This window comes from Molossus molossus, unplaced genomic scaffold (genome assembly GCF_014108415.1).
Source record: "Molossus molossus isolate mMolMol1 unplaced genomic scaffold, mMolMol1.p scaffold_m16_p_13, whole genome shotgun sequence".
Lineage (NCBI taxonomy): Eukaryota > Metazoa > Chordata > Mammalia > Chiroptera > Molossidae > Molossus > Molossus molossus.
Genome location: NW_023425348.1, coordinates 73,268,970 through 73,296,560, shown reverse-complemented (window position 1 = coordinate 73,296,560; position 27,591 = coordinate 73,268,970). Strand labels below are relative to the sequence as shown.

At 46.5% G+C, this 27,591-nt stretch overlaps 1 protein-coding gene across 1 annotated transcript in view; it reads right to left on the bottom strand.

The window, feature by feature from the left end:
- Window positions 1-7,037: 7,037 nt before the first annotated feature.
- Window positions 7,038-27,591, bottom strand: part of EHF (ETS homologous factor) — a 38,778-nt gene continuing 18,224 nt past the window's right edge. The window contains exons 2-9 of the mRNA XM_036258678.1: window positions 24,424-24,523; window positions 20,363-20,608; window positions 17,933-17,995; window positions 15,107-15,175; window positions 14,919-14,987; window positions 9,951-10,013; window positions 8,552-8,747; window positions 7,038-8,451 (exon numbers count right to left, since the gene is read on the bottom strand). Coding sequence (XP_036114571.1) covers window positions 8,352-8,451; window positions 8,552-8,747; window positions 9,951-10,013; window positions 14,919-14,987; window positions 15,107-15,175; window positions 17,933-17,995; window positions 20,363-20,608; window positions 24,424-24,520 — 903 coding nt within the window. The 5' untranslated portion in view covers window positions 24,521-24,523 and the 3' untranslated portion in view covers window positions 7,038-8,351. The remainder of the gene's footprint in view (window positions 8,452-8,551; window positions 8,748-9,950; window positions 10,014-14,918; window positions 14,988-15,106; window positions 15,176-17,932; window positions 17,996-20,362; window positions 20,609-24,423; window positions 24,524-27,591) is intronic.

Genomic DNA, 27,591 nt, shown 5'->3' with positions numbered 1-27,591 from the left:
GATGACTAATGGGATCATCAAATTCCACACTCTCCTGTCCTCCTTCCTTAGTGTTGCTAGGGACCTCTGCATTCATTATTTCTTAGCAGTGCCTTGGTCTTCCCGGTTCCACAATTGCTTCCACTAACATCTAGGGTGTGCAGTTTTCCCCCCAGACCTGGCTGGGCCCAGAATGATGTTGGCTGGATTAGAAGAATCAGCACAAGAAGGTTGCAGGGCATCACCATGAAGGCCAGGAGGAAAAAGAACTTCCCTGAGGATGTCTATGTTGGGGATGGAAGATCCATGTAATTATGAGGAATCCATGACTAGGAAAGCTCACACTTGGAAGAAAGGATGCATGAATAGGAAAAATGGAAAACTGGCTCCCCTCTTAGCCAAGAGCATGGGTAACCTTGAGTCTGTGCATTAAGCTCTCTGCACTCTTATGATGGGAGTTTGCACAAAATGATCTTTTAGCTCTAAGCAACTCTGGGACTATGATTTTAAGGCAGATAAGACACCAAATCCTCTTTGAATCTTAGTCCCAGGCTAGATATGATCAGATATGACTTCAACACAGGGTAAAATGGCTTAAGACACCTCTGTTGGCTAGATATCACTGTGCTCCCAGACTAAGCACTCTAAATACTTCTCTTTGAGTTATTGCAAATTTATTACAATTCCTTAACTTCATTCAGTGCTTAATTTTCTTCATCACACTTCCCAAGAGAGACAACAGAGCATCCTGATAAAGACCTCAATTCTGGACTCAGCCAGACAGAAGTTCAAATCTCAGCTCAGCCACAGGGTGAGCTCAAGCAAGAGTCTTTATCCCTATGAACCTCAGTTTCCTCATCTGCAAAATGGAGATAACAGTAGTACCTGTCTCATGAGGTGAGAATAAGCATTACAAGAAAAATAAAATAAAAGCTAAGTGCTTAGCACCGTCCCTTCATGTATAAACCATCCTTAAATTATAGAATGATTAAATATTAGAATCTCTCCATTTTGTTCCGATAATACCAATGGGAAGTAGGTATGTATGCCCATCTAAGAGATGAAGAAACTAAGGAATAGAGATTTTGAGTGACGTGTCTACAGTCTGCGGTCAGTTAGAGCTGAAGCCAGAAAACAACCTGCACCTGCCCAAATCCTTATGCTGTCTCTGAACTGAGCTTTCAGGGAGCTGAGCATGTAAAGAGAGAAGAGAAATGGGGATTTAATCTTGGGAAACACAGTTAGAAGGATGAAAAGAGTAAGAACTGAAGAATGAATACTCAAGAAAGCAGGAGAAGAAAACTGTTACAGAAAACAAGAAAATAGATCTTTTCCAAAAGTAGGGAGGCAGGTCACCAGCGTCAAAAATCATACAGTCAAAAGAAAAGCCTTGGAATCTGAAAATTGAAAGGGTCCTTCATTTATTCAACAAATATGTAGGGAGTCACATATACAGAGTCACTCTAGGAATATATTAGTGGCAGACAAAGGCCTGGCTCTCCCGGAGCTTACTTTTGGGCAGGAAAAGTAAAATACTAGAAAAGTAAACTAATACATTAAAAATGTAATTTCAGATAGTGTAAGTTCTGAGACGAAGGTAAAATGAGGATAATGTACTGGGAAATGATGGGAGGTAGGTGAGACACTGGAGTCAGTGTGATTAGTTAGCAAAGGTGACTTCTTGAACCGAGACCTGCATGATTAGAAGGAGCTGCTCCATGAAGATCCAAGTGCATTTTAGAAAGAACAAACAGCTGAAGCTAGGTCCCTGAGGCCAGCATGAGTCTGACTATGACTTTTAATAAGGAATTTTCTGTGGCTTGATGTGAACAGGAGCCAGAGACTGTGTAGTTAATGGAAGAGAATTGACTTATAGGGAAATAAAGAGCCTATGGGTAGACTACTTATTTGGGAAGATGGTCTTAAAAAGACGGAAGAAAATAGTACTAATGCCATTTATATCAGAGAGTGGGCAGCGCCAGCCATTCTTATTTGGGGATCTTTCCTTTCTTTTCCCATTTCAATGATCTCCCCCCAATGCCAGGATTGTCCATCTGAAAGGCCTTCTTGGAACGAACCTTCATATTAATGACTAGAGGATATTTGGGGGGCTTGGAGATAAAAATAATCAAATCCTCCCATTCCAAGACTCCATTGACAGCATCAAACTTGTTTGCACTGGTAGATATTGTCACCATTCCAGCAAACACAGAGATATTTGCTTTGGATCTTTATTTTTTTTATTCTCTGCTATTCAGGGTCACCTTTGATTTCTAAGGCTAACTGGATCTTGTTTCACTGTTAGTTTTGCTCACTACCCTTTCCACCCTTACCTCATCCTCCCAGGCTGGATTCCAGAGTAGTTCTGTCCAGTAGAACTTCTCTGACTACGGCAATGTTCTATATGTGCGCTGTCCAATACAGTAACCGAGTCATATTGGCTATTTAGTACCTGGAATGTGGATAGTGCAATTAAGAGACTACATTTTTTAATTACTGTAATTTTCACTAAATTTAAACTAATTTTAACTACATTTAAGCTTAAATGGCCACATGTGGCTAGTGCCTGTAGATTTGCACAAATAGTTATAAAGAGTTAAAATTCAGGAGAGTTTATATTCCCAAAGAGTCACTTTGCAAGTTCATGGTGACAAGTGAGAAATGCATCAGTGCAAATGCGTAATGCCCAGGGCAGTGAGGGGATTCCTTTACAATGAGAAAAAAGAAAGAGAATATATACAAAGTTGGTCAAGTCTGATGTGCATGAGTATTATCAGCATATGAATTTGGCCCAACATGAAAAGTAATCAAGTCAGAGAAGTAATCTCTAAAGAACATCATTTCCCTAAGTGTGCTTCAAAGGGTAGTAGTTTCATACAATTTTTGATAAAAAGCATCCACTATCAATTAGGCTTGGGGAATTGGGGGCATGTTTTCCCCTCTCAGAGATTCATAATGCACATCATCACAGTGAAGGCTCTGAGATCCTAACAGTAAAGAACTCTGAAATACACCCACTCCGTATTAACCAGGAAACCGTGTGAGTGTGTGTGTGTGTGTGTGTGTGTGTGTGTGTACAATGCCAGCCCTCCCACTTATTACTAGCTGTGAAGCCTTAAGAAAGTCATTTAACCTTTTCTGACCTTCATTGTCCCTCATTTAATAATTGGGAATAATATCTATATATCACAGATTTCAAATGTATATAAAGAACGTATCACAGTTCCTGGCACCAAGGGGATCTTCCCGAAATGGCTAGCTATTATTTTCACTATTATTTATGAAGTTAAGTGACTGAATGACTGGAACTTTCTTGGCCCGGGAGAAATATGTCATGAAGTGGTAGAGCTTTGAAATATTTTTAAGTATTGTATTGAAAACCTGCATGTGAGAGTAATCTTTTCTACCTCTTGTTCATCATTCACTAAGAATGTACACTCAGCATTAAATGCCTTTCTGCAATTCATTCTGAACATAACAGCCAGTAGGGTCCTTTTAAACCAGAAGTTGGAGCATGTCACTCTTCTGTGGCCCTCCATTTCACTCAAAAGAAAAGCTGGAGCCTTCATTAATGGCTTCCAAGTTCTGTGTGATCTGGCCTGCTGGGACCTCTTTTACACAATTTCTTACTATTGCTTAGTCTACTCTGGCAAACGAATTTTCTTGCTGTTCCTTGGACATGTTAGAAACACACTCACCTCAGGACCTTTGCACTTGCTGGTCCCTCCAATAAGGAATCATTCCCCCAGTTATATTCATGGCTCCTTCCCTTATATCCTTCAGATTTTTACTGGAATGTTTTCTTCTTAACCCTGTCTAAACTTGCAATCTATCCCAACATACTCCAGCACTCTCCTCTTCCTTGCTCTGCATTTCTTGACTGCATATCTGATAGGCTGTTTTGTTTCTTGTCTGTTTCCATTCAATAGAACAAACTTCATGAGAGCAGAGTTCTTTGTCCTTTCTCTGCCATAACTCAGTGCTTAGGACAGTGCCTGGCACAGAGCAGATGCTCAATAAATGCTTATTGAATAAATAAATAAATATAGGAACTGCATGTTTTGTTGCTTTAAACTAAGTACATTTCCTCTAAGCCCCGCTGTGGATGGCTTGTTGAAGCACGAAACACACAGTTACAAGATGGTCTACATGGTTTTTATTAGTGTTTCCTGGGATCCATCAAACAAACAAACAAACAGAAAACATTTTGAAAAATATAATTCTTTCATAAAAGAGAAATACTCAACTTGAATTTCACATAATTTAAAGGGCAAGATTTCTGATTTTTAAAAAATAGCTGCAGTAGGGTTGTTTTCTATAAAGTGTCTACCCAGAAACCCAATGGGAAGAAAAGCAAGAATTATGTAGATAGCTAGGAAAAGATCCCGATTTAGCTAAACTTGCAATGGCTTGTATGTTTTAGTGGTGCATAAGGCACAGTTTCGATGGGTTTTTATTAAATGCTCTATCTCTTGTTGCAGAAATGGGATCCTGAGAACCAATGCTGAGGTTAATTCAGCTCTTATACTGAATTAACACAGTAAGTGTTCACCCCTTAGGTTCATACAGGGTATCTATTACACCCCACATGATTAGATAAGCTCCTCACACACCTGGTTTCATTCAGTGCATACACTGGGCACTTAACAAATGCTTTTTTTTTTTAACTACAGAAGAAGAATATAATTGTTTTCCCTCTTATTATTTTACCTTTTCCTATATTTTATACATTTGAAAAACAACAAACTTGCAAAACTAAAATCTAACATGCATGACTCACCTTATCAAAATATCCCTCCATATTTTTCAAAAGAAAAAAAATATATACAAACCAACCCCAAAAATACTAAAACTTAGAACTGCTTTACACTTAAATAGCAATTTACATAATATAAACACATTCATAATCTTTATTGGTTAAAACAGGTCAAAGGTTCATTTCTGGTTTCTTATACCAGATAAATCTCACAGTTCCTAATAAAACAACAGAATTCCCATCCAACACATGACTTGTAGAACAGCCCGTTTGGTGTCATTGCAGCGCAGCTAGGGAGGCAGAGTGAGGAGTCTCACAATAAAATGTTCATCTACTAGAGGACATGTCCTTGAAGTCACGGCTGTCGTGCTCTTATTCTGGTGAAGAAAAGATTCCTATCCCCCGATTCTGGATAGGACCTCCCAATCTGAGGAATCTTCCAGAAGACATTCTTTTATTAACTCGACAAATAGTTATTGAGTACCTATCTTATGCTAGGTACAGGGAAAAAATATTGATAAGATATAGTCCCTGCCCATGAAGAGCTTACAGTCTAGAAAGGCAAAAACTCTGAAGGACCACCTTGTCCAAAGGAAAAGTCATAACTTGGGTCTGCCCGGCTCAGAAGGCAAGTTCAAGAAGCTGTAGATTCGGCCCTGGCTCCCTGGGCCGTACTCAAGTTTCATCAAGTCAAGTTCCTAAGCGTCTTGGATGACATGAGTCTGGTCAAGTCTTAGCAACACATTTCCTGCCTCGGGTTCCCAGGAAAACTACAAAAAAGAGCCCAAGCCTTTAGCTTAAGAAAGGTTCAAGGAGGCCATGTGTAGTGACCATGTGAGCATCCAGCACAGAGAAGCTTCTCAAGAAAGAAGCCATGTGTCCCCCAAAAGAAGGGGGTGCTTTACCTGATGCTGGCTTATCTCTGGGATTTTACTCTCCCTCTCAACATTGTGGCGGGAAATGTTCTGTTCACACTTCAGGTTGGCACGGCTCGATTACCTTGAGTTCTCCAAGTCACGAACAGCACATAGAAAATGCATCAAACTCAAGCCAAGACAATAGAAAGATATGCCGAGAACTTAATACCCCAGCCTATTTAAGTGGGATTTGAGTGCCAAGAAACTGTCACTCTCAAGAAATAACACAATCTGCTAATTATTTGCAGAACTGCTCCAGTTTGTACTCCCCAGACTCACTACCTAGCAAAGATTGCCCTTCAATGGAGAGGGTGCAGAAAGAGCCAGTTTGAAGAAATGTGAGAAGCTTACAGGTTTGGGGAAGGGTAAACTCAGAGAAAAATCTAGCCACCTTACGTGACAAACAGGCAAAGTCGAGGAAGGAATAGCAGAGAGAGAATTAGCAGATGCCCCTAATATCTTCACACAATTCAGATGCACACAGACACCCATTCACATGTTTACACCAATTCAAATATCTGGATGTTTAATTAATTCCATGGGAAGTATAGTCAAATGCTGGGAAGGCATCATAGTTCTTAGTCTGGCTTAGAAAGCAAGGTGTGTCTTCTACAGGAAAGTCTCACTGTTATTTCTCTCAGTTCATCAGTAACTGTTACTTAACAATAGGTGCCCAAGCCAGGCAGAAACAAAAATGGACTTGGTTGTACCTTCAGAAGGTCATTCATCTCACTACCCTGGCATGCCACAGTCGCCATTGATAATGGCTGTCATTAGAATTGGAAGAATTGTTCATATTTCTTACTTCCAGCCTTCTGAATACATTACAAACACTTTACAACCTTTGACTAAGAACTGCTCACCTCTGCTGGCTAAGACCTGTGGCAGGTGATCCACTCCCTCTTATTGGTGTGTCTTCAGCCCCACTGCTCAAGAGAGGCAGAAGGGAGGAGGAGCCCAAGGACGTGGGGAGCCAGAAGGAAAAGTGGCAAAACCAATCTGGATGTTCAAATCCATTTGCAAAGTGTTTATAGGCTCACAATCCTCCCGATGACAGGACCCAGTGATAAGTCTCCAGGAACCCAAAACAATCCCATCACTGAGAAAAATCTCTTACTGACCATAGCTCCTGAGCTATTTTCTGTTTTTTTCTCGCATCCTCACATCTTTTCTTTTCTTCTCTTTTCTTTTTCTTTTTCCTTAACATTCCTCTGGTTGCAAATCTACACAACACACTTTCAGATGAGTGAAATGAGACAGGAAAAAGATGATCCAAAAGAGGAAAGACTATCAGGAATTAACATCTGGAAAGAAGATTTTCCCTGGAACTCTCTCTCTCTCTCTCTCTCTCTCTCTCTCGTGCGCGCACTCACATACACACACATATACACATATTCTTCTCTCAGCATTTCCTTCTACAATATAATTTTTACTCTGCTTGTAATTCCAGTGAAAATGTCTTCTTTTAATTCTTGCTACATTACCTTGTTCAATTTATCTGACTTTGGCTCTCATCTAAGGTTCTGAAAAGAAGTCCCTCTAGATATTTAAACTCATTGCCCCTCATATTTTAAAAATTAAACATAGGCTGACTTTGAAGTGTTGCTTCTGCTTCTTCCTAGGTACTAAAAGATCTCACATATCTTATTATTCTAAGAATACGTCACCATCTTCATCTTGACTGGCTAAATCAGTGGCTCTCCATCAAGGGCAATTGTCCCCCCCCCCCCAGGGGACATTTGGAAATGTCTGAAGACAGCTGTGGCTGCCACAGCTTCGGAGACAGAAGTGCTACTAGAGAACAGAGGTCATGGATACTGCTAGACATCCGACAGGACAGCCAAGTAATGCACAACAAGGACTCATTTGGCCAAAAATGTCAAATGCGCCCATTGAGAACCCATGGACTGGAGGAATCCAGGAGCAAACTCACCACCACCTTCTTTTTTCCCCATTTATTGTTTTAATCGATTGGGATAAAAATAACCAAGACTGCAACCCTTTATTAAGCAACTAGAAGTGAGTGAGGTGGTAACTGAAGTTTTTCAGCAATCATCCAAGGGAGAGGGGAAGGCATTCCTGAACGAGGATGCCGCCCCCACCCTAATTCTTCTCGCCTATTTGAACATTGCAAGTCCTGTGATTATGTAGTGGTTACAGTCCACCTGGATTTTGGAAGTCCTCCTCCTCCACTCAGTGGCTCCTAAGGGTCAGGTTCAACTTCCCAGCATCCTCTGGTTCAAGCCGTCAGTCTGCGACCCTGGAGTCCATCCAAGCGCCCACGTGGATGCTTATGTGCGAAGGACACGTCACCTTTTCCTAAATCATTTGCATATAAAAATATTTAATGCCCTCCAATTTTTTTTTTTCCTTTCTCTCAGCAAGAAGCAGAAGGCCACAAACCCCATTCTTCTCGCAGTGGAAAAGAATTTCACAATAAAAGCAAAAACAAAACACAACCACATACAGCGACATAGTTCACAGAAAACTGTGTACTTTTGTTCCCCACATAGGATATACTTCAAAGTAACAAAATAATTGTCTCAACTGTAGTGTTCCTTCTTCCCGTTAGAAGTCGATTTTTTTTTCCTCCCCCTCATGGTACATAAATATCAGAGAAAAGTCGTCTTTGAAATATTTACGTCCAGGAGTTCTGGCTGGTTAGGACTGGGGGTGTGTTTTGGTTCGTGTTCCAAGTGTCAGTTTTCATTTTCTCTCCATCCACGGGCGTTCTTCCCAAATTTATATACCAGTCTCCGTCCGTCCACGCGTTCCAGAATTTCTCTTTTGTAGTAATATCTGCAACAAAAGACATTGCGTAAGGAAGCGGGTGAGACTCGGCGGCCCGGGACCTCGCGGGGCGTGGGGCCCCAGGTGCTCAGGGCCAGGAGCCGCTCACCTCATGGCTCGGCTGAGTTTCTCGTAGGTCATGCTGCTGTTGTTTTTCTTCTTCCCCCAGAGCTGAGCCACGGCCTCCGATTTCAAGAACCTGAAGATGCCCTCCGACCTGTCTTCCCACTTGATTAATCCCGGGTTCTTGTCTGGGTTCAGGAGGATGTCGCGGATGAATTCCCATAAGTGGGTCCCTCGTGGATCTGGAAGCAGAAAGAGTTGTTGAGCGACGGCCGGAGGCGCCGGAATTGGGTGCAGAGACAGCGTCCAGCCGGAGCATCTTCCGTGGAACGGGGGGCACGCCGTTCTCCCCCTAGCCCCCCGCGAAGCAGATCACACATTTCTAAACAGTGTGCATTTTACAAAGGCATTTCGTTTGCAAACCGGGAACTGGGACACAGAGAACCTAAGTGACTTGACCAAGGCTACATAGCGGCAAAGCCAAGAGGGAAGAATGGGCGTTAGGTGTCCTGTATTTGTTTTCTGAGTATTGTTGACAAATTTTTTGGGATCCATTTCAACGTGTTGTTTCCCCAGAGGGCAACTTTCAGCCACCTTCATTTAGTCAGTACTTCGACCAATTACATCGCTGCACATCAATGGGGTTCTAGCACTTTAACTCCTAGAATAGATTGAGGCGAGGTCTGGCTGGGGCTGAGGGGGCCAACTTAAAACTGAAGGGGTAACTGTAATAAGATTAGCCACCAAATTCAATTTACCCCTGCTAGACGTGTGACACACTACCCCCCAGCCCCCAGTTTGAGGGGCTGTGTTCATTTCGTACTGCGGGAGGATCTGGAGTAGCCAATAACGAAGATATCCAGTTCCCTGTAATTTCTAGGCTATACTGTCTTGATTTATTTCGACACACACACACACACACACACACACACACACCCGTCTCTGATAGTTCATATACTTTCATAAGGTTTTATTATTGGGGAAAATGCAACTCCCAAGGAGCACTGTTGACTCTGGAGAATAAACAGTCACTTCTTGGAACAGCAGCTCCACAAAGGTAGGAAGCACATATTCGGCAGAGGAAAAACAACACTGCCTCTCAGCTCAGATGTCTCCCCCCTTTCTCCCCTTCCCACCCTTTTCTCTGGAAAACGGGAAACCGCTAACCCCATGCCTACGAGAAGTTCTTATCCACTGGGTGTCTCAGTTTTAGAACAAAGAACAAAATGGAAGGATGTGCGCCCCGGGGCTCCACTCAGAAACAACTTCATAGGTGTTACCCTGCCAGCAAGTGACGCCTCTGCCCCCCCCCCCCCCCCCAGTCTGAGGTGAAGACATGGAGGCAGCAGCAGGCAGAGGTAATATTCATCTAAAAACTAGTGGCCTCCAATTATACCCAACTTGAAGGGACCGGCTAAGCACCCTCTGAACGCCAGCTGACTTACTGTGCTTCTTGGTGTGGGACTTGGTAGGGGGGTCTTGCTCCTTTTTCATATCAGGTGACTCTGCTAAAGAGAAAAACGAGAGCTGTTTAATTTACCTCTTTCCTTTGATTATTCTTTTCACTCATGCATCCACTCATTTAACCAATATTTATTGAGCACCTACTACATGCCTGGCACATTTCCAGGATGTGGTAGTGACCAGTACAAAGCAAAGAGGGTAAGTGCTATGGAGAAAAACATTGCAGGGTAAGAACTGGGGATAGAAGGATGGCGATGGGATTAATTGGCAATTTAATAGAAGGTGGTGGTTACGGAAGAGACCAGAAGGGTGTGAAGGAGACAGCCATGCAGAAAACTTGTGCAAGTCTTCCAAGAATGAGGATAGTAGGAGCAAAGGCTCTGCGGTCAGTGTGTGTTTGATATGTCCACAGAGCAGCAGGAAGCCAGTATGCCAGTGAGCGAGGGGCAGAAGGTAGGAAAGGAGGTTCAGACCATTAAGCCTTTGTGGGATTTTAGGATTTTAGCTTTTATTCTGAGAGAGATGGAAAGCCATTGAAGGACTTAAGTCACTGAAAGGGTTTCTGTTTTTTATAATACAAAAATGTAAACATTCATAACAAAGAAAGACAGCTTTTAAGCCAAAGGAGTGCCTTTTTTGGCATGCAAAGTTACATTTTAATCAGCCTGACAAAGGGGCCATTGACTGACCTGAGCTCAACACAGAGGGCCACATGGACTATGGAAACACAGATTAGTTTAACAAATGACTCATTATGGTAGCCCTGTGACGATCACCAAGGAGGAGATGACAGAGGTGGATCTGAGAAATAAAACTTCTTGAAAAGAAAACGGAATGATCTAGCTGTGTGTGTGTGTGTGTGTGTGGTATTTACGCACACATGCACTTTGGGTGTCTAAGGCAGATCTTAACCAAAAATAAAAATAAAAAATCATACGATCAAAAATCCACCAATTTTAATACAGAATAGTCCCTAAACACAAGCCAGTTTGTTAGGAAATTGGGCCAGTAAAATGCATCTCTTCTGTGTGCCTTACATCAGGGCTTCAAGGGCATTTCAGATTGATGGAAAATGCAGGCAAAGGGAGAAGGACCATAGCGTTCATTAAATTGTTAAGAGCGGTCCATTATTCAAAAAAGTTTGAATAATCATTAGCTCCCAATTTAAATGGTTAAGAACAGCTGCTGTTATTGAGCACTTTCTATGTACTAGGCATGGAGCTAGGCACTCTGCATGGCTCACTTGATTTCATTAACACAGTAACCCTATGAGGTAGATACTAGCATGATCCAGAGTTCACAGCTATGGAGGAGCTGAGACACAGAGAGGTCAAATGACTTCTCCCAGGTTACACAGCCTGAGAGCAGAGGCAAGATGCGTACACGGTCAGTTTGAACCCAGGGGCTTCGCTCATAACCACTATTCTAGACCATTTCTTAAGCTGCTGGCACATGACAGATTTTATGAAAGTCTTCCCTGCCCAGATCCAGGTTCAGTTCTATAATGCTCTAGTTAGTGGGGAAAATAATTCCAATTTGATGATCCTGTATTTCCCAACATGCGTGGACACACTCGCCTCTCTGATCACTCAGCTTGTCACAGCTCAGCACTCCCAGCAGCTTCTCTGACAGCTGTGGCCAGATGGGGGAGAGGGATTTAGTAAACCTGGTTAGAAAAGAAACCTCTTACTCTGGTTAAGAATTCCTCCCTGGCTTGGGCAGCAAGAGACCTGCACCTGCCTGGGGTTTCTCTGAAATCTAGAAGGACAAATTCACAGGAATGCAAGGAGACTTCACTCTCCCTCCCTGTAGGTTTCAGGGTGAGGTTGCAACATCTCATCAGGATGTGACAATATTGCAACAGGTCTGGCAGTCACCCCGGTTTCCAAGTGATACATCACTCTGACAGGGCCACGTTGTCCCTCAGACAAAGAGTGGCATTTACCCAGCAGGCCACAAGCAAAGCTCATCTTCAAATGGCAGCCAGGAGGGATGCAGAGCCTTGATTTCAAAGCCAGGGTTGTGTTCAGAAAAACCCAGTGTCTCCCAGTTTATGGGCCCCCGTCATTGTGTAGGGGTTCCAGGCCGGTGCAGAATCAATGACTTTGGGGTTAAGGTAACTTGGAGAATAGGATGGAACCTCTCCCCAGAAAAATGCACATAGTGTGTACTTGTGAAAATCTGTACACAGCTTCAGGGGACTCCAGATAAAAACCCCCAGCCCAGGCACCAGGAGGGATGTTTCTCTTCGAGATGTTAGCTGTTTACCTAGGCTAGACCTCCATCCAGTTTGGGAAAGACCAAATCAAAACAAAACAAAAAAGATCCCCAAATACCAATGTTTCCACCATCATATGGATAAATATGCAGCCAAAGGCTAAAGAAAACTGTAAGTTCTTCCTGCCTCCTTGCCCCGTGCCCACTGAGTGAGGGCAAGCCATGGCATCCCTGAGCTGCCTACAGTCTTTTCGTCTGAAACCTCCTTTAATAAGACAGCCTCTCCCCCTAGGTCTTCCCCTCATCCCCAAATAAAAGTCAAAACCTGTAAGGACAGCCATGTGGTCAGGTGATTCATGCTTATAAAAGAAGGGCCGGCTCTGGGGAAGTGGTCCAGCTGGGCTTTCTCTGCCGGGCCCCCGGGCCCCTCAGGCCAAGGTCCGGCCAGGGCAGGGGTGGCAGAGGCCACGGGCTGACGGTGCCTGAGCCGGATCGTGACTTCAGCAAAGCTGCTTCGCAAGAAGTGAGGATTAGAAGCATTTGCATATGATTCAGCGGTGAGCCATTTCTTTACGGGATATACAAATTTCAGTGTTCCAGCAGACTGTGCCACCCTAGCTCTAGGCTCAGCAAGTCGGTGAATAAACACGCCAGGCCCGGGTTGGTGCGATTGGTTCAGGGACTATCGGGCAGATCAGGAACACTGGCAGCAGCCATTTTATGAAATGGGCAGATGGCAGGGAAATCAAAACAAAGCCCGCCTCCCCTCCCGCGTTTATCACAGAGGGCATCAGTTTACCCGGCCTCGCCTTCCCTCAACTTGCAACTTGCATTAAAACGTAGGACGATATTTCATTGCATTCAATTTAATGGGAGCTTGAAAGGGAAAGACTCAGACAAATGACAAAGGTCTTTTGAGGTTGGGGTGGGGCAGGGGTTCTGGTCCCATCCAATGGACACTAAACTATACTGAGAGGAACCGACCCACCAGGGCTGCAAGTACATATCCTACTGGAGAGCTGTTACTCCAATGAATTTGCCAACCCCTGATACCGAATTGATTCTTTAAGCAATGATTCTGGGAGAGGACCTGAACTGATGATCCCATGTTCCAGCCTGTGTTCCACTCGTGGGATAGGAATGAGGAATGGGGCGTCAAGAATCAGGGGGGAATCATGGAGAGCAGATTTGTAAAGCTCATTTTAAGAAGGACTTTTCCACACTAGAAGAGGTGGACTCAGGAGACTGCGTTTGCTGTTACTGCCCATACAAAAGCGGGAACAGGCCTCCGTCGGTTCGGAGACTCTAGAAGTCAGGGTACGGAAGAGAGAGGCGGGCCCGGCTGTGAGGGCACAGAGCTGCGACATGGTTCTTAGGTGTCCAAGGCGCCTCAAGACCTCTCAACCCCTGAGGCTCAGGAATCTTTTGCCATAAGCCAAAGACCCAGCTGGAAGGATGTGGGAGGTGACACCTTAGGAAGTGTGAGAGGAAGTCAAAGGGTGGTGTCCTCAGCTCTGAAACCCTTGCTCTTGTGTGGCAGCGATTGCCACAGAAATGAACCTCGATTGGCTCAGTTCCCCCAGAAGGGCACATCCCCCAGAGCCTTTCCAGTGTGGGATCTGTTTCCTAATGTCGGCAGATACTGAGAGTGACACATAGGCTGGGGGAAGGGGGGAGTAGACAAATGAATTGGCCTCAGTTCTTAACCTCAATCCCAGAAGCATTTACACTGGCTCCCAGCCCTGCCTCATTCAAGGGGCTTGACCCCAACAAAACCTCAAACCATAAGCTTTCATGATTTCAGTTCTCAAAAACATATGCAAAAAAAAAAAAAGAGGGAGAAGGGGCTGTTGTTTGAGTCTGTGCTTTCTTTCCCAAACACTCGTTTAAATTGCAGTTCTGAAGTTGTCCCAAGTGCAGTTCCAGGAAAAGAGTGATTTGCTTGTGACAAGTCTAAGCTCCATGTCATAGAGGCAGACAGATCTGCAAGTTCGCACCCAGGTCAAGGGTCAACACAAAACCTTCTGTTCATCTCCCCAGTGCACTCATCCCTACATGGTGCGTGCCAGTGTTCTGCATGTAAAAGGGGGGGGGGGGTATTATCTGAAAGCCCCTCTCCCAGACTCCCCACAGACCAACCCTCTCCCTCAGCGTCACCTTGACTGATCATGGATGGCCCCCTGGTCCGTCCAATCTTAACCAAATACAACTAATGTGAACACAATTCAGAAAGTGACTAACTAGAGAGTCCTGATGAGCCACCAGGACTAACAAACTAGTGTGATCTCCGGGGTTCTGAACATTTCCAATTGCTACCTCCCTACCCAAAGACCATCGCCACAGGTTCACAGACTCCGTTAGACATTCTTTCTCTGAAGCTAAATACAGTGTGCCAAAAATTAAATATAGCCTCTTCCCCCGTAAGTATACTCAAGTATGAAATTTTATCAGATAATTTCCCAAGAGCAGGTTTTTGTTGAAAAGAGAGTTTTTCTTATCACAAAAACTGGTTTCACAGGAGACAAGCACTTTTCCTAGAGGCACCCTTGCAGGTCATTTTCCACGTACAAATATTGGCTCAAAAAAGATCTTTTATAAATAGTAACGCCGTCCCTTCCTTAGCCCTTTCATGAGACTCCAGCCAAGTGGAAGCCAGGGTGTCGGCAGGTCTCATTAACTCTCGGTAAGCACATGCATGAGGCCCCCTTAGCTCTGATGGCAGGACAGCTTACCTACAGGAAGGTGGCTGGTGGTTGTCATGGAGATCTGGGCCCGGCAGAAAGTTTTGCTGTCCAACAAATCTGTAGCAATGTAAAGATAGAAAGACATTGACGGCGCCCTCTGGACAACAGAACTTCTTGGCTATTAGAATTACAGAATGAGAATGTAAAAGGGTGTGGGGTGCTGGGGAGTTAGTTACCTACTGTGCTACCAAAACTGGGGTCATATAAATAGTTTTCTTCTTTCCAGGTGTTCATGATGGAAGGATCTACAAAGGATGGAAAATGGAAATGGTCAGCAATCATCATCCCTAGGGGAAGAGTTTGCCTTTTCTAACTCCCTGCTCGTCAGAGAGGCATGGGCAGAGAGGGTAGTCCCCAGAGAAAAGGGGTACGATCCTGCTTCAACCACGTGCCGCTTTGTAATAGTGTCACCCTGTGTTTCCTCCAACGTCCTGGGGAAATGGACTTTGGTATATCTCTATCCATGTGTTCTGTACCTGTTGCATTTGGGGGGAAGTTGCAACAGTGAGACCCTGTCCTAGACCAATGCTTGGGTTTCCTGGCAGAATATGGGTTCAGGAGCCTGGCGGGGTCTTGCACTCTATTATATAATGACCAGAATATTTTTACACTAGAAAAAGAAATTGTTGGGGACAAATAAATTCATGATTAACGAGCATCTTTTGCCAATAATATGTTCCTGGGAGAATTCATGTTTCTGTCAGAAAAAGTCTAGTCGGTTTTATCACAGTGTTGTCATTGCTGCAATCCAGAGAGAGCTCTCCTCAAGTCCGGTGACAGATCCCCTCCCTCTAGGATTTCTCCATTTAGTTTAAGGGGCAACTTAAATTCTCCACACACTAATCCAAGAAATAACTTTTACGAGGAGGGCCCCATTGCTTCATCCCGCCAAAGCACCTCTCTCTCTCTCTCTCTCTCTCTCTCTCTCTCTCTCTCTCAGCACCTCTCACTCTGACTCTAGATTTCGGATTCAAAGGAAACTCCCCTCCACCTACCCCAAATGAAGCCCAACTCCTACACAGCCTCCTCTCTGAGCTCGTCTCCAACAGAAGCCTTTTCTTTCCTGGCCAAGAGCTGCGCCATCTGGCAAGGAGTTCTCACCTCGGCCTCACCAGGAACTTCCTGCTTTCTTCCCTTCACCGATCAAGGCTGCCCTCGGCTCCCCTCCGGCCCAGGTTCTGAATTTCTGGGCCGGGTGGTAAGCCACTGGCCGAGTTTCATTTTGTTTTTACAACATAAAAGGTATAAAACCTGAGTCACTGGCTAAGTCCTCTTGTTTACGACACAGGGATTTAGCTGGCATTTTAACTAATAGCTACATGTTTGGGCACCCCAAGCCCAGTCTCTTGGGGCTACACCCTCTCTCTTTGTTGGGTCATTTCATACACCTGTTGTTGTCTCTGAAAACAAACTGAACCAAAAGGTTTGGAGGTGTGGGCCCCTCTGTGAGCCTCCTCTCCCCTCCTCCCTGGGTGGACCGTCTTCTCCACCCTGTGGCTTAGCTTTTCTGAACTGGCAACACAAGAATGTCTGGCTGGTCAAGGAGGAATTATCAGGCTCTTTGGGCCCTCTCCATACCATCCTGCCTCTGGTGGGGCCATGTGTTGGGTCACTGTGGGGGTGGGGCACACCATCTCTGGGTTAAATCCTGTGTCAGCCTCTAGGACAGTCAGATCCATAGAGCACAGACCGTCCAGGTAACCCAACCCCTGGTTGGTGGGGGAAGGGCAGGGATAGGAAAAACTAATAATATGCTTAACAGCTATTGTTTTTTCTTTAATAATGGTAGACTAGCCCCCTTATAAAAGAGCAAATAACTGCATGGGGCCAATTTGGACTCTGAGTGACTCCCAAATCGCCCGTAGGTGGAATTCTGCCTTCGGTGATTGGCACGCAAGCTTCAGGCAGGCCTGTGGCAGACTCAGTGGGCCCTCGTGGCTGGCAGCCTCACTGAGGACCTGGGGAGCAACCCTGGAGCAGTGGCAGCGGCAGCTTCCTCATGGCCAATGGACCCTGGGGGACTTGCAGAGCCCTCCTTAGACCAAGAGGCCAAAGGTCAATGTGCAAGGAGCTCTGGTTGGTGCAAGGCCAAGGGGTACAATTTCTCATGGCAGTTACTGCCCCCTGCAAGTGTCCAGGTGAGAGGCTGAGACAGGAGAAGGAGAACAAAAATGAATATAGATGCTATGGGACTATAGACCCTACTCAGAGCCCAGAATAGTCTTGCATCTAAAAGTGTGCATCAGGTCTGGCCGGTGTGGCTCAGTGGTTGAGCGTTGACCCATGCACCAAGAGGTCGCTGGTTCAATTCCCGGTCCGGACACATGCCCAGGTTGTGGGCTGATCCCAAGTGGCGGGGGGCATGCAGGAGGCGGGCAATTGATGTTCTCTCTCATCGATGTTTCTATCTCTCGCTCTCTCTCCCTTCCTCTCTAAAATCAATTAAGGACAAAAAATTAAAAATAAAAATAAAAGTGTGCATAAGGCAGGAATTGGGTTCCCCAGCTGCCTTAGATATTCCTGCAGCACCTCCAAGAGCCCCCTAGAAACTATAGCAAGCACAACAGCAAGTCTGCATCTTCCTTTTTTTGGGTGTAACACTCCTACCTACGGAGGAGGGAGGAGACAGCAAACCTTCCTCCTCTCTCCCCTTGCTTTGCTTCTCCTGATCTGGCCACCCCCCCCCCCCCGACTCTGTGGTGAGGACACCCACTGAGGCTCCGCAGTTTCCCCAGCTCTGGACTGGGGCCTGGATGACGCCTGGACTAGTAGTAGTAAGCAGAGAAGCGTGGGCGGAATTAGTCTCACCATCAGTCTAGAAATCAGAACTAGTTGGCAGTCACTGGTCCCAAGCACAAGGAACGAGGCTCACGGAGGGTGGCCCACTGGAGAGAGCCAGGGAAGAGGCGTCCCTGGGTTTCCTGCCAAATTGCTGGCTCCGTCTGCCCCACACTCCCTCGCCCTCCTTCCATCACCCTCCACAGGGCTTTGCTGCTGCTCACCTGTTTGCTCGGTCTTGACAATGACATTGTGTGTGGACTGGAACAGATCACTGCTGCACTGGCCTGTGAGGGACAGATTGGGAAAGTCAGAGCAGGTCCCCATGGAGCCAAAACTTCAACAAGGATGGAGCTGGCTTCTCAGAAGAGCTTCCGCCAGTCCCACTGCCTGATCCCCTCTGTCTGCTCATAGGAGGGGCTCCCTCTCTGCAGCTGAGAACTCAGGCCTGAGCCTCCTGGCCCAGAAAATCAGTAGCTCAGGCACCCATCAGGTTGAATTATTTGGCCTTCTAGAGGGAAGGTATCCAGTATGGTGGAAACAGAACTTCAGAAGGGAGAAGGCAAGTTTTCCACTGATAACTATAAGACACTTCACCATCCTGGGTCTTGGTCTCCTCATCGGTAAACGTAGGGGATTACACTAGATAAAGGCATTACTAATGGCGGCGAAGGTGCTTTCCCATGCTAAGATGTGATACAAAATGGAAAACGAAAATAAAAGAAAAATCATTTTCATTTAACTGGCTTTATACTCTTTTGATCTTAAATTCAATCAAATCCATTTTGATTAGATCCAATCCATGAGCTATGTCGGTGTAAATGCAGGGATCCGGTCCTCCTTTATGCCTTGCATCTCTGGATGTATCATATAAAAGGCACGTATATACATATGAAGAAATCTCATATGATTGTCCTCCCCAGCCAGAGTACACATATCTCAGGAGCAGGGGGCATGCCTTTACCCTCTAACCTTCAGTTGTCCCATCTGTAAAATGGGTACAATATTTATTTTCTCAGAAAGTCATTAAATGAATCAACTCAGTGTGTCTAGGATATGTAAACACTTAATACATGTAAATTAATGGAATGTCTATAAAAAGGCAAACGACAAATCCAAGGTGGGGAATCTGGTCACCATGCACTTACAGAGGCACCGGCAGCACCCCGTGGGGCCAAGCAGGTCACGGAAGGTCAGAGACGGCCGCATCACCTCCCAGGACTCCCTGCCTTAGGCTTCAATCAGGGCAACGCTTTAAAGGATTTGGTCTTAATTGGAGGTGGGGAGGTAAATATTTTCAATTCCTCAAGTGTAAGTCTGCTCTTTCTGAAGATTCCTGGGGGTTATTTATAGAGCCTTGTTTGGTTTGGTTCTAATAAAAGAAAAATGTGCACGCACCTCCGTGAGGTAAGAGGGAAGAAGGAAGTGCCCAGGAGCTGAGTGAGGTCATCGAAGACGGCCAGCACTGCAGCCGGCTCTGTGCCCGGGCTCTGGGTCCCGGCTGGCGTTGATGGCAGCTGTGGGGTCTGAATGTGGCTCAGGTCCTGGATCTCATGCTTTTCTAAGCCCCGGCTACCTGCCTACGTACAGGTTCTGCTAAGACCGACTTGCTCCTTCTGATGGGGACAGGCCAGCTCACTTGGCTTGCAGATCACTGCTTTCCCAAGTATCTGTTGTTCTCAGAGGAGCTAGTTGTTTTTATAGCCAGTGCCAGGGCAACTTTATGCCAGTGTCAATGCCACTGCAAGACGAATCGCCTGCCCACCATGCCTTACAGGCCAGTGTAGAATGCGTGCCTGTGCGTATGAACTACTGCGATGCACAGGTGCCCGTCCGCGCTAGGCAGACCTCGAAAGGGAGACATTTGGCTCCAAGGGCAGCCACAACTCCAGAAATCACTGCAGACACATCCTACATGTGTCCAGACCACTAGCTTTAACCCCCCTTTTTTGTTAGTGGAACTTTTAAGAATCTGCTGAAATATTGTAAATCTTCTCCCCTTCCCTCCACAGACATAGATCTAATTTTACATATCTTCTTACCATGTTAGGCCCCATCTTAAGTTGGGGGAAAAAAAAAAAAGGTGTGGCTCAGTGGTTGAGCCTTGACCCATGCACCAAGAGGTCACCAGTTTGACTCCCGGTCAGGGCACATGCCCAGGCTGTGGGCCCAGTCCCCAGTGGGCGGCATGCAGGAGGTGGCCAGTTGATGCTCTTTCTCATCAATGTTTCTCTCTCTCTCCCTCGCCCTTCCTCTCTCTCTCTCTAATATCAATGAAGAAAAAAAAATTTTTTTAAGGTAGCCATGGTGATCTTAACAAGCAAATAACTGGGAATTAAACGATCAAACCCTATTTGCAAGGCAAAGAAGAAACGGTTTTCTGAGAGTGGCAAATATTCTGTGAATACTCTACTAGCACACGCGGAAAATTAACCAGGAGAGAATTAGATGACATTGGGTTTGTATGGGATTAGACACACCTTGTAGCCTAGGCTTTGTGCCTGTTCTCTCACCTCCCTTCTACTCCCCAATTTTGGAAACAGTAATTTGGAGGTGCAACCATCCTCTGATGTCCCTGACTAGGAACCCTGCTGGCTGCACAGTCTCTGCCCTTCTCAGTCGGCCCCTCGCGAGATGGGAAGAAAGGTAGTCACCATTCCATTTGAGATGCTGCAAGTTGCTGTAAAGGAGCTGCCCCGCCGTCCCTGCTGCCCGGATGAACTCCTGCAAAGTCATGTTGCACAGGTGCTCGCCGTTGATGTCGAACTCCTGGAAAGGGATGCAGCTAGCATCCAGCTGGTTGGTGTCCAGGAGGTGCTGGAGCCACTCCCACACCTGGTACTTGGTCCAATACTGAGGATGGATTTCATGCCACTGGCCTACGAAAAACCCGCTGGAAACTGCAAAACAGGAGGTGGTTCTGTGAGTGACACGGGGCTGTTCCAGGGCATAATCCCAGACGAGGGCGCATTGCTGGCTGCTGGGAGCCGTGAGGACCACAACCACAGCCCTGCGCACCAGGAGGAGCTGGAGCAGGAGACGGGCTCCGAAGAGGAGGCTTTGGGGAATGTGGTCCTTTTCCTAGTTGTGGTGGGGGCCAGCCATTTAGCCCCCGTGCATCTTGATGCCCTCCTTACTATACAGCTTACCCCTGGGAGCTGGGTGAGGACATGCAACCTGAAACCTCTGAGACCACAAGCTTATTCCCCACCTTCCCCGAAGGCCCATGACAGCTCAAGCATTGCTAGCTTCAGTGACTTTTAGCTACTGTTCACTCACAAAGTTCTCTTTCTTCTTTCCTCTTTCTCTCTCCTATCTTTTCTCTCTTACACACACACACATACCTCAAATTCAGACTATTTTCAGCCAAAAACGAGGCCCAAGAGTAAGGTTCTTTGCTCTCTGATGCCTTTGCTTCTCCCCAAAGTGGTCCAGGTTCCTCATCCACTAATGGGGCTGATCTACCCCTGCCCCACACTGTTATTACAGCTACTACAAGGTCATTTTCTTACTCAGTTACCTTCGGTCACTCCCCATTATCCACTGAAATGGGTACCAAACTGCCAAGCCACACACTGAGGCTCTTCACTAGCTATTTATTCCTCAAGTGACCTATGACTTTCTCGTTTTTTTCTCTTTTGTTCTTTCAAGCCAGTTCTACCAATCACTCCCTGTTGAATTCCTACAGAGCCTTCAGACTCTGACCAGCCCACAAAGTCTTCACAGATTCCCAATTTATTGCTGCCCTTCAAATCTCCAGGAGAAGCGTTGGGTATTTCTCCTAATGGCGTTTGTCACGTTCTGCTTTTCTTGAGGAGTATCTAAGCACTGTCTTGGTGTCCTCGGTACACTGTATGCTCAAGGTCATGGACTCTGTCTCGCCCATCTGAGCACCTAGCTTAGAGGCCTTGCCATCTTAGACGCTCGCTATAGATTTCTTTAGCGGAATTTGTGGCTGAAGAAGAAATAACGTGAGAACCCAGAAGAGTTGTGAGGTGCATTCACAAGATGGTTAATTCAAATACCAGTGAAGATATTCCCATAGACTCAAGGGTGGGCCAACAAAGGAACGTGTAGCACCAGAAAACTGTCCCTAACTTTGCTTCAAGGTCGTGATAGAGCAGTACTTCTCAACCTCTAAAGTAATTGTGAATCACCAGGGAATGTTGCTCAAATGCAGATTCATTTGAGCTAATAAAACTTGCTAAGCTTAATATGGGCTAACCATCAATGTGTGGTTTCCATCTCATGCTTACTTAGGAGACCATCATCAGCCCAAAGTCCTGGGGGATGAAGAAGAGAGAACCAGCCTCTGGGGGCATATGACAGGGCTGAGGGGTCCTACAGACCCCTTGTAAACAGAGATCTAGAGGGAATCACTCTCTTCTGGAAAGGTGAGGGGCAGGGGCAGGGGGAATACCCTACTGCAGCCCACCAAGCTGAAGCAGAGGAAATCCAGCTAAACGTGACAGGTATTCCCACAAACTTGAGGGTAGACCAACAGTGGAATGTGTGGTACAAGAAAACTGATGCTAACTTTTGCTTCAAGGTCACAGTAGATTACTACTTCTCAACCTCTAATGTAGTTATGAATCACCAGGGAATGTTGTTCAAATGCAGATTCTGGTTCCACAAATCTGGGGTGAGACCCAAGTTTCTGCATTCTTAACAAGCTTCCACTTGAGGAGGAGGAGGAGGATGCTGCTGCTGCTGATCTGTAGATACAGTTTGAGTTGCAAGACGGTAAAGAACCCCTAAAGATTGGACTCCCATAATGCCCATGGCCTAGCCCTCTACACCTCCAGAGGAGAGGTTGATGGGGAATGTTTCTCATCCGATCCCACTTTTGCTCACCCATTCAGAATCCATCCACTACTTTCAGACTTCAGAAGCACTAAGACCAGGAGGTCGAGATGATGAGGCATGAAGGTGACTGCCTTGGGTAATAGCTGCCACTCACAGGACTTCTCATACCTCATGGCCAGTCAAAAGCAGCCCTAAGCCCTCAGCTTGGGCCGTGAAGGGGAAGCCAGTGGTACAGAGAAATGGGGACAAGGATTGGGAAAATCTAGTCCAAAAACTGAATTCCAAAGAAACATTTCCAAATATATAAGCTCAAGTAGAGCTTAGACAGGACGTTTCCATTTCCTTTCAAATTTGGAGGTCTCACAAATATAGCTGTTAAGGATGGGATATATTTTTTTGTGGTTCCATACATCTTTGTTCTCTTTTTCTAGAATAACCCTGTTGCCATGACAGTATAGCTCAGGGAGTGCTAACATGAGGCAATAACTCAGGACCCAACAACTGGCCTGGAATAATATCTTCTCTTGATTTCACATGGTCCAGATCAAAGGATCATTCCCGACAGTGCCCCCTGTTAGAACTTGAAAGAAGCAGAGAATTTTATATGAAGTCGACTGGGAAATTCTCCCCATAAGCCAGTGGACTCACCAGATTCCTGAAATTTCAGGAGAAACACTGAAACTCCTATGAGTTTGGCTCTTCTCTGTCATTCAAATGGCTTCCCACACCCCAACCATTATGACCAGGACCTGGCCTTCTTTGAGGCCTCTGGAAATTAAGAGGGAAAAGTGGTACCTAAATTCTACTTCCTGCTGAACAGATGGCCCTGGACTTCTCCAAGGCAAACAGGAAGAACATTGCCTGTTCGAGGTCCAGTCTGAAGAACCCACCTGCTCTATCTGGAGTCCTCTTGGGAGGTCCCCACAGGTGATCCGAGGCCAGCAACAGAAAATGTCACTACTCAGAAAGGCAGAATTTTGGTGGGACAGGTGACCACGCAAGGGAAGGTCACCTGTGCACGCTTCGGCATGTTTGGCTGGGGTTCTGCGTTGGAGGCGGAGCTGCACAAGGGCCAGCTGTTCATGGGAGAACATGAGCCTTCCATTTTCCTCCATCCCCTCCCAGACTGCGCTCACCAACAGGCCGTTGCATTTTCCAGGGGAGTCAGAGCAGCAGAGTCTCTGGTGAGATGAGCAGCAGTGTGGGGTAGGGAAGCCCTGGAGCTTCTTGGCCACCGCGGTCGGCCGCACAGCCGGCTGCCTGGACTGCGTGCCTTCGCAGCGGGGTGCGGGGCCCTGATTCAGCTGCACCCTGGTTCAGTGCCGTTTCTACAGTAGGCCACTGGCTTGGTCACCAAACCCTCTCTAAGCCCCACCACCAAACCCTCCTCTTCTAATCAGTAGGTTCTAGATTAAAGCACTAAAGGGGGGCACACAGTTTCCTAACAGTTCCCTTCTCCCCTGACAAAGGCAGGTCACTGGAACATGAAAGAGAAAAACGAAGCTGATATTATCCTCTCCTCTAACTCCATGCTTCCATGCAACACACACGCATGCACGCACACACGTGCCCACGCGCACATGTATCTTTCGCTCCTATCCTATCTTGCTGTCCTAAGCCAAATACTGTTAAAAGCTTCAACGGGTGGCCTTCCCTGTCTTCTATGACCCTCTCTGCCAGGCTGCCCACCCAGAACCTTGCGTCTTGGGAGGAGACCATGAAATATAACCAGTGAGCTTCCGCCTGGAGCACTGGGAGCCTACAGAGAACCCCAGCCTGAAGAGTTTTCTCCATTCCCACGGTTGCTCACATCTCCTGCTGTGTGCCTCCTACCTGAAGCTGGAAAATGAAGGCTAATGAAAGCAAAGCAAAATCCCCCATGGGGTGCGACACCCACCGGGCCCCTTACCATTGCACATGGGGTAGCTGTCTGTCCAGGCTGGCTGCTGGTGGAGGAGGTTGCTGCTGGGGTTGAGATTCATTACACCACTTCCTTCCAGAATCATGATCTGTAAGGTGATCAAACAGCCCGTTCAGTCAGGGCCTCTTGGGCAGGCGTCATTTGAGAGTGCCGGTCATAGAATTAATTTAGGAAGAAAGAAAAGAAAAAAAAAAAGGATTTGTCCTTCCAACCATTGCCTCCAAAACATATTGCTACGGGCTTTCAGCAAAAGCAAAACTCAGGGGCGATTAAAAATGTCCAGGTTCAGTTTTCATATGCATGAGGCAAGTTTTTACAGCCACCCATTCATAAATGAATAATCTCTGATCAGGAATGGAGCGGAGGGAGAACGCAATACCTGCTCCAGGGCCAGTCTGGCCAGCAGCCAAGCCTTTTTTTTTTTTAAACAAAAGTGAAAACGCCAAAGAGATTTTGTTTAAAGTGGAATCGCAAACAATGACCATTTAAGCTGGTTGCAGCACAGAACCAGCACCTGTGTGGGAACCCTGAAATCAGACGTTTCGGAGTCCCAGCGCACCGGGGCAGCCCCGACCCGGGCTCCCGGCAAGGATCCTCCGCACAGGCGTCGACCATGGGCTGGTGTCAGGGGGCCTCAGTCGTATTTCACCCAGAGCTCCTCCAGTATCTGGCTCCATGATCACATCAGGAATCAACTGGTTTCCCAGATAAGATACTGCCCCTCCCTTTCCTTCCTGGTAAAAATTCGGACTAGCTTTCTCCCTCCTTTCCGAATACCACAAACTTCCAAGGTGACCGAAAGGTGACTTGCTCAATCTGAGGGCTCATTGTCTCAGTAAGGGACCCAGGAGAAACGCCTATTCCATAAGCTTGCTTGAATTTCTTAAACGATGTAAAAAATGTATACTTGAGAAACACTTGCCTCCCTTCTCCAGCACCTATCATGACCTCACCCCCAAGCCAGGGACCCTCCCTGTCAGACTCCAGCCCCATGTGAATGAATGCTCAAGCTTTCACAAGACGAGCAGCCTGTGTCCCGAGGGCGCTAGAACATTACCGAGGATCTGTAAAGATAGCGTGCACTTCCTAAAATGCTGGGAGAGGCAGAGAAAGGTAGCTTTATAGCAGCAGGTCAGGGAAATGTTTCTGCCAGCTTTGGGGAATCGTGTATCCCTGAGTGTCCCCCATGTCCCAAGGATCCAAGCGCCCACCCAGGGTAGTTCCAGCCCTTAGGACCCCTTCCTTTGATTTAGCTCCTGCTCCTCTGGTTCTGTGGAGGGCCTGAGAGGGGAGGGGAGAGGCCCGGAAAAGAAATAAAATGGATTCATGTATCCACTTATTCAACAAAAATTTATCAGCTTTATTATAGGCTGGGCACTGTCCTAGGCGCTGGGGACAGAGCGGTGATTAGGAGTTAAATCAGGCTAGACAGAAACCTTTATGATGATTATTAACATCATCATCACGGTTGTTTGGCAAAATTGGGCCTGAATCCAGCCTCAGGAGGAGGTGGGAAAGGAAAGACAGGGTGGGAACGATGGCCTTGGTGACGGTGAGGGCCCACGGCGTGGTAAGGCAGGAGGGCTGCGCTCTGTGTGGCGGTGCCGTGGGTAAGAGTTTCAAAGACAGAAAGAGCTGGGGTTGATTCCAAACTCTGCCACTTACTAGTTAAGGCGAGTGCTGACTCTGACAACTCATGAACCTCTCTGAACCCCGGTTTTCTCATATGCAAAACGCAGATCATCATACCTACCATGGGCATTGACCAGAGATTAAATGAGTTTCTACACCCTAAGCGCTTGGCACAAAATAGGGCGTGGCTCCGCAGCAGGTGTCACTCTAAGGAGAGTCACACCTCTTTGGATAACCTGAACCAGAAACAACCACAGGCCTCCGTTTCCCCACACAAACACCTGAAGAAGGTGGCTAAACAGATTTCTAAGTATGGTTTTATTGATTTTTAGAGAGGGAAGGAGGGAGAAGGAGAGAGAGAGAGAGAAACATCAATATGAAAGAGAAACATCCATCGGCTGTCTCCCATCTACACCCAGAGCAGGGGTTGATCCTCAACCTAGGCATGTGCTCTGACTGGAAACCAAACCTGTGACCTTTTGACACAAGGGATGACACTCAACCAACTGAGCCACACTGGCCAGGGCAACTAAATTGATTTTTTTTATTGCTTTTAGAGAGAGAAGAAGAGAGGAGATAGAAACATTGAGAGAGAACATCGATTGGCTGCCTCCTGCATGCCCCCCACTGGGGATCGGGCCCACAACCCGGGCATGTGTCCTGACCAGAAATCAAACTGGTGTCTCAGTACATGGGTCCGTGCTCAACCACTGAGCCACACTGGCCAGGCAACTAAATTGATTTTTAAGTTCCTTTCCAGAAACCTCTTTGGTTCTCGCCCTCGGGGAAGGAAAACCAAACCAAGTGAAAGCTGTCTCTTTTTCACAATAACTGGGCCTTTCCCCAACCAGCTTTTTAGAGCAATCACCCTAAGCTAAGAAGTCAGAAGAGGGTCTTCAAGGCAAAAGAAAATCTCTCGGTCCCCAGAGGGGTGGCTCTGGAAGGGAAGGGGCAAGGCCGGTCTCTTGTTTGCTCAAGGCTGGGCTTGTTCCTCGCCAAAATTTGCTCAACCACATGCAGTAAAAAGGTTACTGTTTAACCCTGAAAGGGCTGAAGCTCAGAGCCCAGCCCAACTGCAGAGAGAAGCAGGGCCTCCAGGTGGGGGAGGGGTGGGCAGGGCCGACTTCCCAGAGACTCGCACAAGGATTTGCCTGCAGGACTATTTCTAAGCGGCCACGTCCATGGAAGCAGGACCTGCCTCAGCTAATTCTGAGTTACCTCCGTGGTTGGCTCAGATCTCCCATTCGCCACTTCCCAAATAAAACCCCAGAAGGCAGGGTGGTGGATGGGCTAAGCACCCTGGTTTTGGAGTTGGGGAGATGCGGGCTCAGATCCTAGCACCCCTGATTATTGTACATGACCTTGAGCAACTTCCAAGTCTGTTAGCCAAAAACTTTCTGCTGCTCACTTTCTCCACCTGCAAAATGGGAACAATCCCACACTCGAAGTACTAGGGGACTAATGAGGTTGTGACGGAGAAAACTCAGCGGGTGTAAAGAAGAGTCCAATGAGCGGCACAGGACA